Source organism: Notamacropus eugenii, chromosome 7 (genome assembly GCF_028372415.1).
Source record: "Notamacropus eugenii isolate mMacEug1 chromosome 7, mMacEug1.pri_v2, whole genome shotgun sequence".
In the NCBI taxonomy this organism is placed as follows: domain Eukaryota; kingdom Metazoa; phylum Chordata; class Mammalia; order Diprotodontia; family Macropodidae; genus Notamacropus; species Notamacropus eugenii.
Genome location: NC_092878.1, coordinates 55,293,951 through 55,312,766, shown reverse-complemented (window position 1 = coordinate 55,312,766; position 18,816 = coordinate 55,293,951). Strand labels below are relative to the sequence as shown.

The 18,816-nt window shown below is 40.6% G+C and overlaps 1 protein-coding gene across 15 annotated transcripts in view; it reads left to right on the top strand.

Moving 5' to 3' along the window:
• Positions 1–18,816, top strand: part of LOC140514441 (TP53-binding protein 1-like) — a 130,822-nt gene that overhangs the window by 94,212 nt on the left and 17,794 nt on the right. For 14 of the 15 annotated variants that reach the window (XR_011970624.1, XR_011970625.1, XR_011970626.1 and 11 more), the window contains 3 exons: positions 2,386–2,896; positions 8,979–9,131; positions 17,587–17,885. Coding sequence is in view for 11 of the 15 variants with exons in the window: in XM_072624802.1 (XP_072480903.1) it covers positions 2,386–2,896; positions 8,979–9,131; positions 17,587–17,885 (963 nt within the window). In the remaining 4 variants the exon portion in view is untranslated. The remainder of the gene's footprint in view (positions 1–2,385; positions 2,897–8,978; positions 9,132–17,586; positions 17,886–18,816) is intronic. The other variant, XM_072624804.1, reaches the window with a different exon arrangement.

Genomic DNA, 18,816 nt, shown 5'->3' with positions numbered 1-18,816 from the left:
ATTCAAGGAGCTGAGCTTGATTAGGTGCTTACAATCTAGCTTTACTTGAAAATAGGGAAGATCAGGTGGCGTGTTCCACTGTAATGACAAGCAGACGTCCAAAGGACTGTACTCCTTGGCCTCTACCATCTTAACAAACATGTTTAGCTTTAAGATATGCTAATTTCTTTTTCATGTTTTATTAATATCAAATAGTATTAAGGAAATGTTGAAACTTGGTTTTCTCATTAGGATTTTGGTTATTATTGATTCCTGATCATTATTTGCTGAAATGAAGCAGATAAAGTTCATAGTTAGTGTATTTGAGATTGTGAATATATACCCAAAATGCAATTTCCTGCAGTCCTAGTTACTTTTAACTCCAAAACACTTTGACCTAGAACATCCCAGATAATTAAAACAGAAAGCTAATTTTGTTATTTTGTTAAATATATGCAGTTAATTTCATAGCTTTCTTCATTATTTCAAGAAAATGAGAATTTCTTTCTGTTGTTCAGCTCCTGTTTTAACAAAGAACTTTTAGGAACGTTTTGGTTTTTAAGTATTTGTTTTGAAAGCCCCCATGCTAATAGTACCTAATCTAGATGTTTACGTTAATAGCTAAACCATGGGCTTCTTATATAGAACCCTGAAAGTTTTTACATTTACCTGACTGTAAGTAATGTGCTCATTATCCAGGTATCCATCAGCTGTCTAGTTTCCAGTTTAACAGGTGTTCCCATACAGTTGGAGATTTGATTGATCCTGATAGTGAGCAGAGGTCTCTTTGTTCTCTAGTGCAGTATTACACATGTATGCAGGGATAGTGCTTTACATTCTGCTATCTTTACTATATGTTTCTTTTTAATACCCTCTACACTTTTGTACCAGTCATAGATCCCAGTTTTGTATCAGCTGCGCTTGTCATTTTGACCTTGATCTGTTATGGTCTGTTATGATAACTCCACCATGGACAAGGAATATTTTATTGAAAGTTTAAATGTTCCGTGAGTGATAAAAAACAGCATCTTTGTAGCTTTTGAAGAGCCAAGTTATTCAAAAGTGGTTGCCACAGCTACCACCATCCCCATATACATAGTTCTTTAAGGTTTGCCAAACTCTTTATGTATTATCTCATTTAACCCTCACGACAATCCCATGATGTAGGTTCTGTAGAGAGGTTAGGTGACCTGTTTACAGGTCACACATCTGGTAAATGTCTGAAGCAGGATTCGAACTTGGGTCCTCCTGACTCCCATGTCCAACACTACGTCCATTGCACCGCCTCCCTAGACTTAACTACAATTTCTCTGTATCTCAACTTACTCTGTATATATCTTGAATGTACATAGCTGTTTTGCATGTTTTCTCCTGTCAAGATGTGAATGCCTTGCGGACAGGGACTGTTCTTGCCTTTGCTGTGTTCTCAGAGCTTGACTTAGTGGCTGGCACATGTTAGGCACCTAGTATCAATGCTTCTCAATTTGACCACTGTAGCTGAGAGAGCTGGTAACTTAACTGCAACTTATACCTTTTAAATTGGGCTCCTTTCCCAAAAACAAACATCAGATTTTTTGTTAGTAATGCAAAAAATAGAAGAATTAGTAACTGATAAATACTGCTGATTAACTCATAAATATTCTAGTGGATCTATGTTCTTATCAGTGTATTTTATTCAGCCACACAGATGGCAGCCCATCTGTGGTTGCTTTTTCTTCATGACCTTGATCCATGTCATCCCATTCTTCACGATGTCATCTAATAAAAGAAAAACCCCAAATATCTTGATTGGCGTATGAAGTATGAGCCCATAGCAAACTTGATAGAAGTCCATTTAGACTCAGCAAAGTATGAGGAACATTACTTTGTGCATAAAAATCGTGCTTTGACTTATCTTCTTTTTAAAAGTAAATTCTTACATTGTTGTTGACTGATAAGAAATTAACTTTTTCCGTTTTCTTGTTTTTCTTTTGCTAATAGTTTTGAGAGTTTGTCTATAAAAATGGAAAAACATTTTGCAAAAATAGTGTTGTCATGTTGAAGTAATTGTGAATTCATCATTCTTATTTCACAGGAACAGCTAGTTAAGATCACGATATAAAACTCCATAAACACAATGACCAGTAACAACAGTCATAATGTCACTCTGCATTTCACATGGTAGAAGTAGTCTGGGCACTCACATTTTCTTATTTGGTGGAAAGACTGGAACTCGGGTTTGCGGAATCTGTTTTATGTATTTGAATCTCACCTGGTGAATGGGAATGGTGTGTGCTTCAGCTGTTAAGGGAACACCACAGGAATGGAAGGGGGGTATGGAGCACTCGTAAGGAGGCTTGTCTTTTGGATTTGATTCAGACAAACCAGTTCACTTGTGACACGATCTCTCCGTGTGGTTGGTTTCAGGGGGGATTTGTTCAATTTCCCACGCACTCAAGAAGTGGAAGATGAAAAAATGGAGGATGAACCTAGCCCCTGGCCATGCCAACAACAGCCCATCAAGCACACTGCTCATGTTGAGGCCCCTGTTCCCTCAGCCGCACAACAACAGACTGTTACACAAGTGCCATCCAGTCCAAAAGGAGACACTGTGGAGATGGATGTGGTGGAAGAATCCCAAACCAGTCGGGATCAACACGGTAAAGTCTTGTGTGCAAGCCCAGGAACACGAGAGGAAAGCACTTGTCCCAGCACAAGTGACAAAGAAGTACAGACAACAGAACATTCCCTTTGGGCTCCAACTGTTGTTTCAGTAGCAACACAAACCTCGAAAGGAGCGTGTGAACAAGTAGAGGTGGGGACCAGCACGGCTGACCAGAACCTTGGGAGACAAGATGCTAAGGTACAGACTGAGAGGAGGAATGCTGAGAAACCTGCAAATGTCTCAGGAGATGATACCGACTCTTTGCATAGCCAGGTAAGAACAGGCCTGGGCCTTCCCTGGGATCTTCTCAACTGTGTGATCTACTGGTTAATAATCATGTATTAGTCAATGGAGAAGATGAGACTTTGACAGTACAGGGCTATGTTTCTTACTGAGCACCAGGGAGTCTCTCAAGAATGGAGATGGAGGTGGAGTGGGAGATATTAGAGCTATAACTAATCTGTAATGTTACAGGGAAAACGGAGTAGTATTTGAGTTTAAGTAGATCTCCTTTCTCTTGAAAGAGAGGGTTAGGTGAACAGTCTGCACTTTATTTCATATCATATATGAAATATTTCATAATTCATACTGTGGCCCTTGATACCTTCCTGTCCCTTCCTCACCTATCAGGACTTAGTCTAGTTCCTAGGAGTCCTCTTTATGGAGTGTGAGGGAGGACGGAAAGTTGGTGGGAAGGGGTTGGAGGAGGAGCACAATAAGGATAAGAAGAGAAGTTAGGAAGTGAAGATTTGTAGTGGGTGGGAAGGTATCAGGGGCTGATGGTCGGGGCGGAGGAAGAAATTCAAGAATGTAATGAATGGCATGCTAAAAATTGGGTGGTTTTAAGGAGAGAGAAGGTGATATGTTAGATTCACAAGTCAGAAAATAAATGTTCAGGATTTCTTTAGGTGGCTGTGGGATCCTTGGGAGGAAAACAGATGGAAACTGATCTAGGTTCACCTCGGTAAAGAAGTTATGGCCCTCTTCACTTTGGATCTGTTTTGGAAAGGCTTCTTTCTAATCATAAATCCCTCATCAGGTGCTTTCCAGGGTCTCCTGTGTGGAGCTCATTTCATTTACTGATGCCTCTTAAGGAGTAAAGTCCTGTCAGTCGTCATAAGAAAACTTTAGTGCTTGAAATGCCTGCATAAAGAGGTGATGTTCTGAAGCAGCGTATTAGCACTAAGAGGATGGTAGTTTCAACCCACTTTAAGTCCATCAGTCCAGGCACAGGAGATGTTACATATCAGCCTCCTGTTTCCCTGTTTTCATCTTTAAGGTGTTAGTTGAATCTTACAGCTTAATAATTTGGGTCCGTTTTTTGAGCTTTGGCTGTATGTGGGCATGGTGGTTAGAGAGCCTGCCTTGGAGTCAGGAAGAGCTGGGTTCAGTCCCCGTCTGTGACACATTCTAGCTTAGTGACCTTGGGATAAGTCTCTTAGATTCTAAGGATCCTTAGAAACCCTCTAAAGCTGTAAATCAAAAAAGATTTGTTGGTCTGTATGAGTGGAGGGAATTTGTACACTGCATGTTCCCTATATAAATGAACTAATTGGTTCAGATCAAAAAAATTTAATTACTGCTTCTCTTTTCTCACCTAAAATATATTCTAGACTCATGGTTTCATTGGCATAGGGAACTTTCAGTGAATATACCAATTCCAGTGGGCAGCTGTTCTGCAGCTTGTAGGCATAGAGTGTTGCTTGGAGGCCATGGGAAGTTAAGTGACTTAGGTGTCAGAGGCAGCACTCGAACACAGGCCTTCCTGACTTGGGGCCAGCTTTCTGTGTGCTCTGCCATGCTGTCCCTTTCCTCACGAACATGCAGAGCAGTCACCTGAAAGTCTGGAGATCTGACTTCTGGTCTCAGCTTTGCCCCTGACTCATGTCCTTTTCCTCTTTTGATGCCTTCTCTGTGCTGATAAAGCCAAGGAAGGCTGTGCATTGTGGGTAAGACTGAAGTCTGTTTTAGTGGAAGCTCATTTGCTCCTGTAGTCCTCAGGGTTTGGATTGTGCCCCTGGAACTAAGGTTCTCTGCATTTAAAGAGTGTCTTCTTTGACACTGCCCTCATCCTCCCCATTTATGAGTGAAAAACCAAGCTGCTCCCTCTCGGGCAGGTCTTTTTCCGAGAGCTGTTCATGAGAAAGCAACGTTAGTGTTTTTGTCCTTTCCTCTTTCATCTCTGACTCGTCTGTTTTTATGCGGCTGTCACTTGGCTTCTCCTGAGTGGGACAAAGTGAAGACTTCTCATCTAGAGTGGATCAGCCCCTAGGCCTGAGTTTCTAAACTTCAGACACTTGCCACTCATCTCCCCTTGTCTGCTTAACCCATTTCCTTGTCACATTGTACAATCAGAACCCCTTGCAGAACAAAGGAAATGTTGGTTCAGTTTCTTTTTCGATTCTTTGCATCGGGAATTTCTGAGAATATGCCACTTGCTCAAAACATTAACCAATAGAGTTAAAGGTTAAGTTGGGGGGAGTTTTGTGGTTTTTAGCTTTACAATCCTGTATCTGCTCTTGTAAGACACCTCCCTGCTCCAGGAAACTGGTGAAGGGACCGCCTGCTTCTTGCAAGAACCACGTAAAGGACTTTGTGTTCATACTTGGAGATGCCTCTGAGTAGTCAGTTTGAGTAGGGGTCTTGCCATCCCACACGGTTTTTTTCTTGTAAGTAGCACAAGTGTTTGATTATAAAAGATGTTTATCATCAGTGATTACGAAATTCAGGTTTGATATGATTTCAAGTTAAAATTTGTCCTGAAGGAATAATAAGCAGCATCTGAAAATGGTCTTCCTCTCAGGATTGTTACCTGGCATTTATGATTGTAAAAGGTATGAAGATGGGTATGTGTTAGGCGTAATATCACTTCAGTACAATTGGGGTTTTAAAAAGGATGGGATAGAAATTTGATAAGTAAGCGATGAAAATACTGATGTCCACAACGTAATGGTAGAGTTAGCTTCTTTGCTTAAAGCTCGAAGGGGATTCTAGTACAGGAAGTTATAGATGTGAAGGAACCAGACAGTCTGAGTCATTGGATTGAGAGATCTGAGGAGAGAGAAAAACCACTTACATTGCTTTAGTAAATATCTCAGTCGAATTTAAGGTGACTTTATCTAATCAGGGTAAGAAGACTGTGCCCACATGGTAGATTTATTGAAGGGATGTGGAAATGCATTCAGCTGAATGATAATGGTGCATTTAAAGTTTCAAGTCAACTTAAATAGTTTAAATTTTTAAGTAAATCTAAATGTAGTTATATTAGAAGTTGTTTTGTTAACTAAAATTGGTTTATGCTATGGAGCAAGCATATTTACAGAAGTATGTGAAAGGAAGCTTATGGCTAAATGTGAAAAGACCTTGGTTTGAGGTCTTGTCATTGTTGCCACTCACGTTCATGAGGGTTTTGTGATAAACTGTAAGTTGTTCTCAACAGAAGAAAATATTTATTGTATGACTTTTGCATGATTTTTGAAAGACCTACCTCCCAAATTTGTATTTGTAAGCTAATCTGTTATAGGAACTTCAGATTTTGGGGGGGGGGGGGTGGAAGATAAGGGACAAAGATAATGGAGACTAGGAATTTTAAGGCAAAATAAAACCTCTTGGCGCCCCCCGCCCTCCCCCCCTTTTTTCTCCTTTTAAAATCCAGTCATTACAGAAGGACTTCTTAAGAATCTAATCTGAACTGGAGGTGCTCAGAGAAGAGATGTTAACTTTCCATTGTAAAAGGAGAGGAGTTGGCCCCAGCCCCACCCAGGGCCCCTAAGATCTGAAGAGTCTAAAATGATCGCCCAAGCGGCGTGGCTCTTCACTTCTTAAAGGTGTAATCTCCATATAAAATGTAAGCTGCGTATGGAGTCCTGAACCTGGAATTTATTTAGGCAATAATGTCTAGTAATTGATTTTTAGGACAAATTTAAGATTTAAGATGTGAGTCCCGGTAAAATTAGTTCAGATCTTGCTTCAGATGTTTGGTGCCTGTGTGAATACAAGCCGGTCCCTTAACCTTGTTTATGTAGAATGGGGATGATCATAGGAGCTGCCTCCTACAGTGGCTGTGAAGATCAGATGAGATAATGTGAGATAATAACTGCCAGCTGTTGTCAATATAATCTCTTACCTAGTACCTATTTATGAGTAATAATATATTTAAATTTCAGTGTTTGTGTTGGAATCTGTCTTAGATTTCTTAGAGACCCGTTTTCATGTGATAGCTTTTTATTAACATATTTTCCCCACTTCAGGTATGAAATGTAGAAAATATGAATTTATTTCATCCCACATATTTTCCTCATGGCAAGTAAGTTCATTTTCAGCAGTAGCAGCAAAAGAATATATTATGAATGCTTGTTCAGAGTAGCTGAAGAGATATGTGTAATCCTTTTAACTTTAAAGCAGTGCTAGCCAGGGTGAACCGTTCTGAACAAGCATTTGCTCAGTCAGCAAGCATTGATATGCCTTCGCTATGTCAGGCAGGCACCGTACTAGGAGCTAGAAATACTGGGACAAAGACGGTCTGTGCTCACAAGTAGCTTGCATTCTAATGGAGAACATAACTTGTACGTAAATAGGTTATTGCAAAAGAAATACAAGGTAACCTTGGTCGGGAAAGTGCTATTAGCTGGAGGGACTGGGATAAGATTCATGCAAAAAGTGGTGCTTGAGCTTAGTTTTGTATGGATACCATGAATTCTAAGAAGTGGAGGGGTGAGAGGTGGGCAGAACAGTCAGTGCAAAGACATGGGAGTCGGAAATCCAGTGTCAAGTTTGAGGAGCAGAGAGAAGGCCAGTTTAACTGTACTTTAAAGCATGTGGAGGGGAGTGATATGTAATACAGAAAGCTAAGCTGGGACCAGGTTGCAGAGAGCCTTAAATGCCAAACAGAAGAGTTTCTATTTGGTCCTGGAGATTATAGGAAGCTGTTGGAGTTTATTGAGGTGTATGCTGGCTGTCAGAGGGAGAGATGGTAACAGGATTGGAACTGCGCTTTATGAAAAAATCATGTTGACAGCTCTGTGGAGGATGTCTGAGAATGGAGCAAGGTAGGGAGGCCAGTCAGGAGACTGATGGAAGAGTCCTAGTGAGGGATGATGAGGGTTTAAGTAAGCTGTGCAAGTGGGAAGGATGGGATAATAAACATGAGATGTTGTAGAGGAAATGACTATTAGTATGAAATAATGTGATGTTTATATTGAAGATTAATTTATTTGTTTGAATTCTTTAGTTTTTGTAGCTCCTTATAAAATAGGAGTTTTGCCAAATGTACATCAGAGGTTGCAACTTACAAGCTATTAGGATTCGTCCTTGAAAGAAGCTTTAATGTGGGAAATATCAAGGGTTTACAGCTGGAAAGAAAGCTCAGAGGTCATCTAGTCCCCTTACACGTAAGGAAACTGAAGCTAACAGATAAAATGCCTTAAAATATACCTAGTGTTGTCAGACCTAGGTTATTTGACTTCAAAGTTGACTCTTTTTACAGCTCTACCAAGACCTTATTTCCCATCACAGAATTCATATTAGAAAGACACCTTATAAAGTCCTTCTGCCTAAGTATAAGACTCATTCCACACTGGAGATTTCATATGGGAGACAAACTAAATGAATGGTGACAATTGAGGGGAAGGTTTTTTTCTCTAGAACCAACACTTCATGTGTCAGCAGTTCATAGTAGAATGAGAAAAATTAAATAAAAAGAAATAAACATTTTTTTAATAAAAATAACATGACATTAGTACGTAGAAGACTGGCATTGGAGTCAGGTAAGCCTGGGTTAGAGTTGCCTCTGACACGTACCAGCCATGCGACCTCAAACAAGTCCTTTTATCTCTCCGTGCCTCAGACAACTCTCTGAGAATATAAATGGCAAGGTACAACTGTGCATGTGAGTGTGGGAGGATTGGGTACCAGGAATTCTCTACATTGATAAAAGCACAGAATTGGATGGAAAAAAAATTGTATGTTTTATATTGTAGTATGAGCCAAGTTTCACTTGGTGTTTTCACGTTTAGCCTTCATAAAGGCACAAGGTTTTATTTGAATTAATAAATTATTTTTCTTTATGATAGAGCTATAAACAGGATTCTCATTTGTTCAAAATTTGTTTGTAGACATCAACCCAGGTTTTAGGCGTAATACATTCACGGCATGTCTGTTAAGTAGATTATGTACTGAATGTTTCACCACTGCAAGAAATCTTGTATCCGTTTCCAGCTGTAATTAATTCACGTAGTTTTACTGCATTCTGATTTCATGAAACCCATCAATTGTGTCATTTTGAATTGGTTGGGTTATAGTTCTATCCATTTGTATTAGTGTGTAAATTATCTGTTCTACTGTTTAAACATTATAGGGAGAAGAAGAATTTGACTTGCCTCAGCCCCCACCTGGCCAGGTCTTGCGTCGTCACATGAGAACTATACGTGAAGTGCGCACACTCATTACACGTGTTATCACTGATGTATATTATGTAGATGGCACAGAAGTGGATCGAAAGGTGACTGAGGTAATAATATACTAGATTTAAGTGACAAATTTCACTCAACAGAATGGTACCTTGGGTTTCTTGTGACCATTCTATCTTTTCCCTATGTCCCCATTACCCAGCTGTTGATGCTTTGTTTTCTGTATGTTTTATATCAGAAAGTAAAAGGGTGAAGTAGCTCCGAGACCTCCGCACGAGCTAAAAGTTAATGATTCCAATTTGTAATCCTCTCCAGTCCTGATTCTGCTGTGTGGCCCTGAACTTGTCCCTTAACCACTCAGTGACCTTTTCTTTTAATGTAGAGATTTAGAAATGACTATCAAACTTTCTCAGGTGTGCAGTATTAATGAGGAGCAGCATACTAAAAATACAGTTTAAAATTTTTATATAACGTTTAAAAACCTTAGTATAGGATCATTGGATCTAAAGTTGGAATGAATCTCAAGAGATCATCCAATCCACCTCCGTACTTTTGTGGACGGCAAAATGGGCCTGGTGGTGGGCAGTGCTTTTAGGTCGCACAGGTACTAAGTCTGAAATAAAACAGGATTGGAATCTCATTTCTTTGACTCTAGATCCACTATCACACTATAATTCATATGCAGGTTGTTATACGGTTTTACAAGGCATCTGTTGTAATCACCCAGTCAGTCAGAGAATCACAGATTTAGATAGAGATGGACGGAACCTTAGAGGCCATCAAGTCCAATGCCCTGATTGTACAGATGAGGAAACAGAGCCTGAGAAGAGGTTAAATGATTTGTTCAGGGTCACATAGCCTTTATATAAGGTAGAATTTGAACACAGGTCCTCCTGACGGAGGCCAATACTCTTTTCACCACTCTAGGCTGCCTCTTTTCTTCCAGCTTTGGAATGTTGGCAATAGATTGCTTGTGAAATTCTGAAAGTTCATGTTTTTGGAAGCTGACGTAGACTCATCTTCAGGGTTGGTGTAATGTCTAAGTTTTTAATGATCACGTTGCCACTTGTTGCTCTGGTTAAAGTTGTGTACTTACCTCAGAGCTCGGGCTGAAATTGGACATGGTGAAGGAATCGCATATTAGAACCTCTGCTGGTGAGTCTGATTCAGAACTGGAGAAACAGGGCAGGAAAAGTTATTCCTTTTGTATCTAGAGACTCAGCATAGTTTTCAGGTTTTTTGGCTATCTTAAGAATCTGTTAAGAGGTCCATTATTGAGCCTTTGAAAGAACTAATGCTTTTATGCTCAACTTTTACACGCAGTATGGTGAAATATCATATTAAGGCCTCAAATATATATGTTTGTCTCATAATGACAATAGCTCCCATAGATTTCATTAAGATTTATAAAGCACTTTGTTCATAACAGCTTTGTTAGGTAGTAGTGGAAACATTCTTATCCACACTGTAGAGATCCATTAGCTGAGGCACAGAAGGGGCCAATCCCTTGTCCGCATGTACACACAGCGGATTTTAAGGCCAAGATCTATGTTGTTGGACTGCGTGTTGCTGTTTCTGCTGTTTGGATGTTCATTACCCATATTAGCAATTTGGGGTGATCTTTCCTATGGCAGCTGATCGTTTACATTTCTTCTTCTGAAAAGTATTTGTTCATTTTATTGGGAATGCCTTTTGGTCTTATATATTTGAGTCAGTTCAGTGTGTATTTTGGATTCTTTTTTGGACTGATCCTGTGATTTCAACAGTATGAGAAACTGCCTCTGCAGCTTGACTCGTCTGGGGTCATCCGGCCAATCCGCCTCACAGCGGGGACTGGAACCTCGGTCTTCGGAGCCCAGCTCTGCCCAGCATGCCATGTGTTCTCTCTGTCTATTGATATCAGACTTGTCAGGAATATTTAATGCAAACCCACATTTGGTTAAGAGTGTGCTCTCCCCTGCCCCTCCTTTCATCCTCCAAGCCACAGTTGTGAAAGAGATCTTCTGTTTTCTAAATGGTTATATGTGGTTTTTTATGTAGGCTGTGGATGTGAGACACTGGTATCATCTGAATTTCTACTTCCTTCCCATTTTTCCATCAGTTTCTGATGTTATTTGCCCAGTTACTGAGTTATTTACCCACTAGTTTGATTTCCTGGCTTTACGGACTGCTAGGCTGCTGTACTTACTTATTTCTGTGTCTGATTGGTATCACTTACCTACCTTTCTCTTTTGAATCAGGACCAAGACAGTTTTCAGGTTTACTTATTTAGAACATAGTTTGTTCTGTGGTGATGCCTGTGTCCTCTTAATTCTTACACTTCCCTGTTATTTTCCACAAGGTTTCAGACCTTTTGTTCTCTTGAGCGATCGTTATTATTTTGTCCAGTTCCATAAAGTACACTGCAGTCTGAGTGATGTCCCAGCCCCGTGGGTGCAGGGCTCTGCTTCCATCTTCTTGAACCTTCCCCACATAGATCTAACAGGACACTTGTGCTGCCTATTGTTGGGACCTCTTCTCAGGTTTTATGCCAGTCGCCTGTCCACCTCTAAGTTACTTTCTTCAGGGATAGGGAGGGAACCCTCACTCTCTGTTTGAAGATTTTCTCTGCCAGTTAAAATTCTCAACCCATGTGCCTGTATCTGTGAGAGCTGTGCTGAGACAGTCTACCACTTCATCTAAGGCATTCACTTGGGTGCTTTTTCAGAAAAAAATAATAGTTCTATATCCAACATTGGATGATTTTCTATTATCATGTTAGTCTTGCTTCAGGAATGAAGAAACCCACATCCTCTTCTAGACTATGGTCACTTCAGATGATTCATTCCTTCTCCCCATACCTGCCCCAGAAAACATGTATATTGGAGTCTCAGGAAGGGCCCGTAGGGTAAGATGTAAGTAACATTGAACTTGGAGTCAAAAGACCTGGGTTTGCGTTCCAGCTCCAATACTCACCAGTTGTGTTATCTTGTACAAGTCATCTCTTAGCTCTAAGCCTCATTTCCTCATCTGTAAAATGGAAATATTAATCCTTGTACATCTTAAGAGTAGAAGTAGAAGCCCTTATAGTAACATTTCCTTACTAGATAATAGATAAAGAAGGTTGTCATAGGTAAGAAAACAACAGGAATTATTGAAGACCTTTTTGACTCACCTTAGAGGCCATTGAAGACTTGTGTCATATGAGCAGCCAAAGGACACACTCTTCTATCATTTTAATTCCCCTTAGTGATCACAGAGTAAACTTGTCCCTGTTGTCTTGCCTTAAACAAGGAAACTTAGAGGTCCCTTCATCTTTTAGATAGGGAAACTGAGGTACAGTGAGATTGGTTACATGACTTGCCAAGGACACAGGTAATAAGTGGCAGAGCTGAGGTTCCATTTCAGATGTTCTGTCCAATGCAGCAGGATTTCTTCAACTTCCCCTAGTGGGCATTTGGAGGAGTGTGCATCCTCTTGGAGAATGAAGCTACCTTATGCAGTTTTTTAAATAGGGATCTGTTACTGCCAGTGCTCACCACTGTTGGAAACTAATGTGAGGAGCTGCCGCATATTCTCTGTAAAGTCACACACCAGAAAATTCTTATTTAAGGTATTGGTGTACTGTTGCTGCTGTTAGTCATTTACCAGATAAATGAAGCTGTTGAGATCCTTGTTGTTTGTCCTTCATTCCCAAAGAGGATCATGACATGAGGAGGTGAGATCATGACTTGGATTTAAGTGAATCAGGGCTATGCAAAGTCACCAGCCCCACTCTTTTCCTCTGGAGCCAGGGACTCAACTGGCCAGTTCCAGTTGAACAATGCAGCTTCCTTCCTTCTTTCCTTCCTTCTCTCCCTCTTTCCTTCATCCACATAGGGAATCATACGCTTACTGGTGGGTGCTCTGCCCAAAGGAATATAAATTTTGATCGATGGAACCTGATCTGTAGCCTGGTGTTTTTGCTTAAATGTCCTGGTCCAGGGCTCCTCAGAGCAGATTGTCACTGATACATATGTATTTTGATGAATAATATTGTTAATGGTTGCACTAATTAAAATAATACCCTGTTTCATATTCTTTGAATTATTCTTATAGTCAGTAATTATTTTAACGTTTTATCTTTTGGCTTGAAAACTGTATTTCTAACATCCAGTAATACTTAGAGTATTGCTGCTGCTTATAGCAATAAACCGACTAGTTTAAAGATGATCGTCTCCATTTTACACACGAGGAGGGTTAGATTCAAGGGTGAGTCCACGGGGTTGGGGCTCAAGCTTAGGTCTTCTGATTCCAAGTTCAGTGTTGTTTGCCATATGCAAGTTTTTTGCAACTTCTAGCTATATTTTACCTAGCAAGATTTGAGGTATGGATTGCAGGACAGCAAAATAAAGGATTTTGCATTTCACAAAACAAAACTTGTACTGTGTGTATTTTTTTAATATACCTTTTTCAGCAGAGGATGTTTAACATTTTTCTCATGTTGAAAGGGTGTTTATCGTTACTTTTATATTGTCTGGTACTTGTTTTGTTCTGTTTACGTGAAGGGAGAGAATCAGGGGGTGATGGAAGGAGCCCTGAGGCGCGGCTAGACCCTGGCTCTGCCGCCAGCTCTGCCGACCTGGGGAGGTCATTTCACGTCTCTGGGCCTCATTTGTAAAGTGAGAGGATTAAATTAGTCTTTTTTATTTGATAGTAATAAGGGTCAAGATTTTTCCCCACATCTTTGATACCTTCACTTAAATATACACCCTGTGAATTGATTTCTCCACACCTTAGAATCTCCTTGACTCTTGCACGTGACTGTGTCTTCTGTGTGCACTTGGTCTATTTCAGGTGCGTGTCCATCTTTGTCCTCTTTAGTTCCATCCGTGTCTTCCCTATGAGCATGTTTGGGATTGTGATACTAAGGAGTTAAGTCTAAGACTCTGCTGCTTTGATGATAGAAAGTTTGGTATAAAAATCCTTGCAGATTGTTTTTCATTTTTTTCTTCTGCTTGTTTTCTTCCATTTTCAACCTTAGACATGATTGGAATGACTTTTGACTGTTTCTGCTTTATGATGTGAAACTACTTGTAATCATCCATAATCCTTTTGATAAGATTTTACAATGAGTTTATGATTTAGATTAGAGTTGCCTTTGGTTGTGCCCTCCCTTTCTCTTTCATTCGTTTTCATTTGCGATCTCTCTCTCTCTCTCTCTCTCTCTCTCTCTCTCTCTCTCTCTTCTCTCTCTCTCTCTCTCTCTCTCTCTCTCTCTCTCTCTCTCTCTCTCTCTCTCTCTCTCTCTCTCTCTCTGTCTCTCTCTCCTAGGCAGTAAAGTGAGTGAAGTGTTCCCTGACTAAGGGACTTTCTGGCATCTTTTGTTCTCGTAGCAATTAGTTTACATTAATTAAACTTCTTTATAAAATAATAGTCATGATAGTTGGAGGTGAGGGGCATAGAAAGGCACTAGTAACTGGAGAGAATCATGAAAAGCCTTGTGTAAGAATTAGTGCTTGAGCCAAACTTTGAAGGAATCTAGGGACACCTAGGAAGTGGAAGGACAGAGGTGTTGTGTGTTCTGGTCAGAGGTAAATAGATGTCATACGGAATGTCACATATGGGAATAGTAAGGTCAGTTTGGCTGACCCACTGAATATATAAAGGGGGGATAACACATAAAAAACCTGAAAAACTAGGTTGGTGCCAAGTTTAAAGGGATTTAAGTGCTTAAGAGAAGAGTTTACATTTTGTCCTAAAGACAAAAGGGAAACAGGAGCTTGTAGACAAGGAACTGTAACCAAAAATCACCAAACTGTACATTCCCTTCCACCATTTGATATTACTAATGATTCGACTGCTAGCCATTTGCTCAAATTCTTGTATGGGTTTAATGAAATATTATCACCCATAAGAAATTACCAATGTGAAGACTTCAGAGAAACTTGGGGTGATTTGAATGAACTGAATCAAAATAAAATGAGCAGAAGTAGGAGAGTGGGTATCACAGTAGCTCCAACAACACCCAGGAGGGCAGCTTGGAGTGCCTGAAGGATTCTGATCAATGCAGAGATTGATCATGACTTCAGAAGACTAATGGTGAGTGTGCCTCATGCTGCTTGTAGAGGAGGGATGAACTAGAGGTGAAGGATCAGGGGTGGCTAGTGTGATGGCTAGGTTTCCTTGGTTGTACTTATTTGTTCCAACGAGGGGCTTTGGAACACTTACTTTGAGAAGTGGGAGAAGGTGTGAGATACGGGGAGAAACATCAGAGCGATACACAGAAAGAAACAAGTTCAGAAGTGGACAGAAACAAACAGCAGTTTTGTTATTATCTTGTTAAAATCTCTCTTATTTGATTTTTAAAAAAAGTCCTTTTTTAAGTTCTTCCAAGAACTCTTTTTTTGGGACCATTTGACGTTTCTCATTAAAATAGGAGTGGCTTTTTTAGCTCCATTATCTTCTTCTCAATAGTAACCCAGATCTTCTCTATCCCCATTGTAATCATCTGTGCTTGAGTTCTTTCTCCTTTCTTTACTTATTTCATTCATTTATTGATTGTTTTATTTTGTTGTTAGCCGCTGTCAGTGCAATCACGTTCTAGTCCCAAGGTACAGGGAATGCTGCCCCAAGCCTCGGATCTTTCCTACTGTTACATGGGACCCACCCTAGAGCTCTTCTCTCCACTCCTAAGCCACACATGATTTTGCTCCCTCTGGTTCCTCGGGTGGCTGTAAACTATAGCTGTCATTTCTGCCCTGGAACTGAAGCCAGGTATTCTGCTGTCCTGCAAGTGCCCACAGCCAACAGGGTCCCTGCCCCTTGCTACTGCAGTCACTAGGTGTGTGCTAGCTCCTCCTCCTTGCAGCCAGTCTGGGACACATCTGGTCAGCACAGCTGTGCTTGGTGTCCCTTGGCAGTAGTAGGTCCTTTAAGGTCCTATTCAGCTTTCAGACACCCCCACCCCACGCCAGAACAGGTCTTAAGATGAAAGTTTCTAAAACTGGGGCTACTTCTTAGCCCAGCTGCGCCCAGGACTTGTTTGTGAATTTCTGTGTAGTTGGCCTGGAGATGTGCGCTTTACTTAGGTGGGACCTCTGCTCCTGGAGGTTGGGTCTTTCCAGGGGTCTTCTCAAATTGTCTTAGGAGATCGCACAAACAGAGCCAATGCAACCAGGATTAGAAGGGAAGCAGAAAACTGGGAAAGAATTTTTACAACTAGTGTCTCTGATAAAGGCCTTATTTCTAAAATATACAGAGAACTGAGTCTAATTATAAGAACATATCATTCCCCAATAGATAAATGGTCAAAAGATATGAACAGGCAGTTTTCAGAGGAAGAAATTAAAGCTATTTATAGTCGTATGAAAAAGTGCTCTAAGTCACTATTGATCAGAGAGATGCAAATCCAAACAGCTCTGAGACACAACATCACACCTATCAGATTGGCTAACATGACAAAACAGGAAGATGATAAATGTTGGAGAAAATGTGGGAGAGTTGGAATAGTAATTCATTGTTGGTGGAGCTGTGAGCTGATCCAACCATTCTGGAGAGCAATTTGGAACTATGCCCAAAGGGCTACACAAACGTGTATACCTTTGATCCAGCAATACCGCTAATAGGTCTATATCCCAAAGAGATCACAAAAAAGGGAAAATGTACAAAAATATTTATAGCACTTCTTTTTGTGGTGACCAGGAACTGGACCTTGGGGGGATGTCCATCAATTGGGCAATGGCTGAACAAGTTGTGGTAGATGAATGTAATGGAATACTACTGTGCTATAAGAAATAATGAATAGGAGGACTTCAGAAAAACCTGGAAAAACTTACAGGAACTGGTGCTGAGTGAGGGGAGCAGAACCAGGAGAACGTTGTGCACAGTAACAGCAACAATGTGTGATGACTGACCTTGACAGACTTGGCTCTTCTCAGCAATGCCAGGGACCTAAGACAACTCCCAAAGACTCGTGATGGAAAGTGCTGCCACATCCAGAGAAAGAGTGATGGAGTCTGAATGTAGATGGAAGCAGACTATTTGCTCTCTTTTGTTTTGTTTTTTTCTTTCTCATGGTTCCTCCCATTTATTCTAATTCTTCTATACAACATGCCTGTTGTGAAAACAGGTTTAATAGGAATGGATATGTAGAGCCCATGTCGTATTACAGAGAGAGAGGAAGGGAAGAAAGTGAAGAAAATTTAAAACTTACGGAAGTGAATGTAGAAAATTTAAAATTAATTTAAAAAATTTTTAAAAAGAAAATTAAAAAAAATTATCTTAGAAGAATAATTGCTTTACATCCCGTCTTTATTTCTGCTGCTATCAAGTGATCTTCTGTCCTTTTTTGTGGAGGAAATTTGGAGAGCCAAAAGTTTTCTGACCTATTTTGCCATCTTCCCAGAACCCTCTCTTTTTAAATCCTCTTCTTTTTAAAAAGAGTCCTTGTGATCTTAGACTAAAACCCAGTTTTATAATCTGAATCTTTTTTGCCATTTTTAAGTTTTGGTGTCACTCATTTTAACCTAATTTGTCAGTTGAAATGCACTGTCTTAATATCATTCCTCAACTTTGTTTTCTCTTTTTTCCTTCCAGGAGGCTGAGGAACCAGTGGTGGAGTGTCAAGAGTGTGAGACTGAAGTCTCTCCATCACAGACAGGCGGCTCCTCAGGAGACCTGGGGGACATCAGCTCTTTTTCCTCGAAGGCATCCAGCTTGAACCGGATGTCAAGTGGGGCAAGCAGTGGCCTCTCAGTTGCACAAAGCAGTAGCAGCTCAGGGAAGGGAGCTGGTCTTGGCAAAGGGAAAACAAGTGCAACAGAATCTGCAGATTTTGCCTTACCCAGCACACGTGGAGGCCCAGGAAAACTGAGGTGCAGATATTGTATCCAGAGGTAGGGACATGGGCTTAGTGTGGGATGAGGAGGCTGATGTAACTTATGGAAAGGGGAATGATGGGAATGGCAGAAAGAGAGTTCGGAAGATTTTCGCCAGCCCTCAGCACCCCCTTGCCCCAGACTAAATGAGTTCTCTTTTCCTCCCTTGCTTTTGGGTTGTTACAGTAGGTGTTGCTTCTTTAGGGTACTTTTAGCTGATAGTTAAGATACTGCTGGAGGATCAGTGTGAGCCTGTCACTCTCATTCTGCTGGCAAAGTACCTTCCTTCATAGGCCAGAGACCCTGATGGGCTCCTAGTAGCAAATCATAGGAGGTATGTGAATATTAGGAATATGATGGACATGATGGGGGTGTGCTATTCCTGTGACTCTTTCCCTGCTTCTTAGGAACTGCCTTGGAAACCATAGAATCATAGAGATGTAGATGGAAGGGACCTTAAGAGTATAGAGTTCAAACCACTCATTTTTCAGATGAAGAAACTGAGGCCTGAGAAATTAGGTTCTTTACCCAAGTTCATACAGATAATAAGTAGCAGAGCGAGAATTCAAACCCAGATTTTCTGATGCCAGATCCAGAGCTTTCCCACTGCACCATGCTGCCTTTCTCACTTCCAAAGTCTTTTGCTTTTATGAGAAGTAAAACAGGTTTGGGGTGATGACTTCACACGGGTTCTTTACTTTCTAATGCAGATTCTGTCGTGGACAGGAAGGCAAGACAAATAGAAGGAGGTTTGCTGAGTTTGAAGCTTGTGCTCAGAAGATTGATTAGGAGGCATTTAGCTTCATCATAGACAAGAATAAAGCTCACTGTTTTCCTCCTTTCTGTTTTTACTCCCTTCCATTTCATGATTGAGATGTGACTCATACACTAGCTTATCACTGAATTAGGGGCTGGTACGTGTTGACCAGGCCTGCAGCCTGGCATGAGA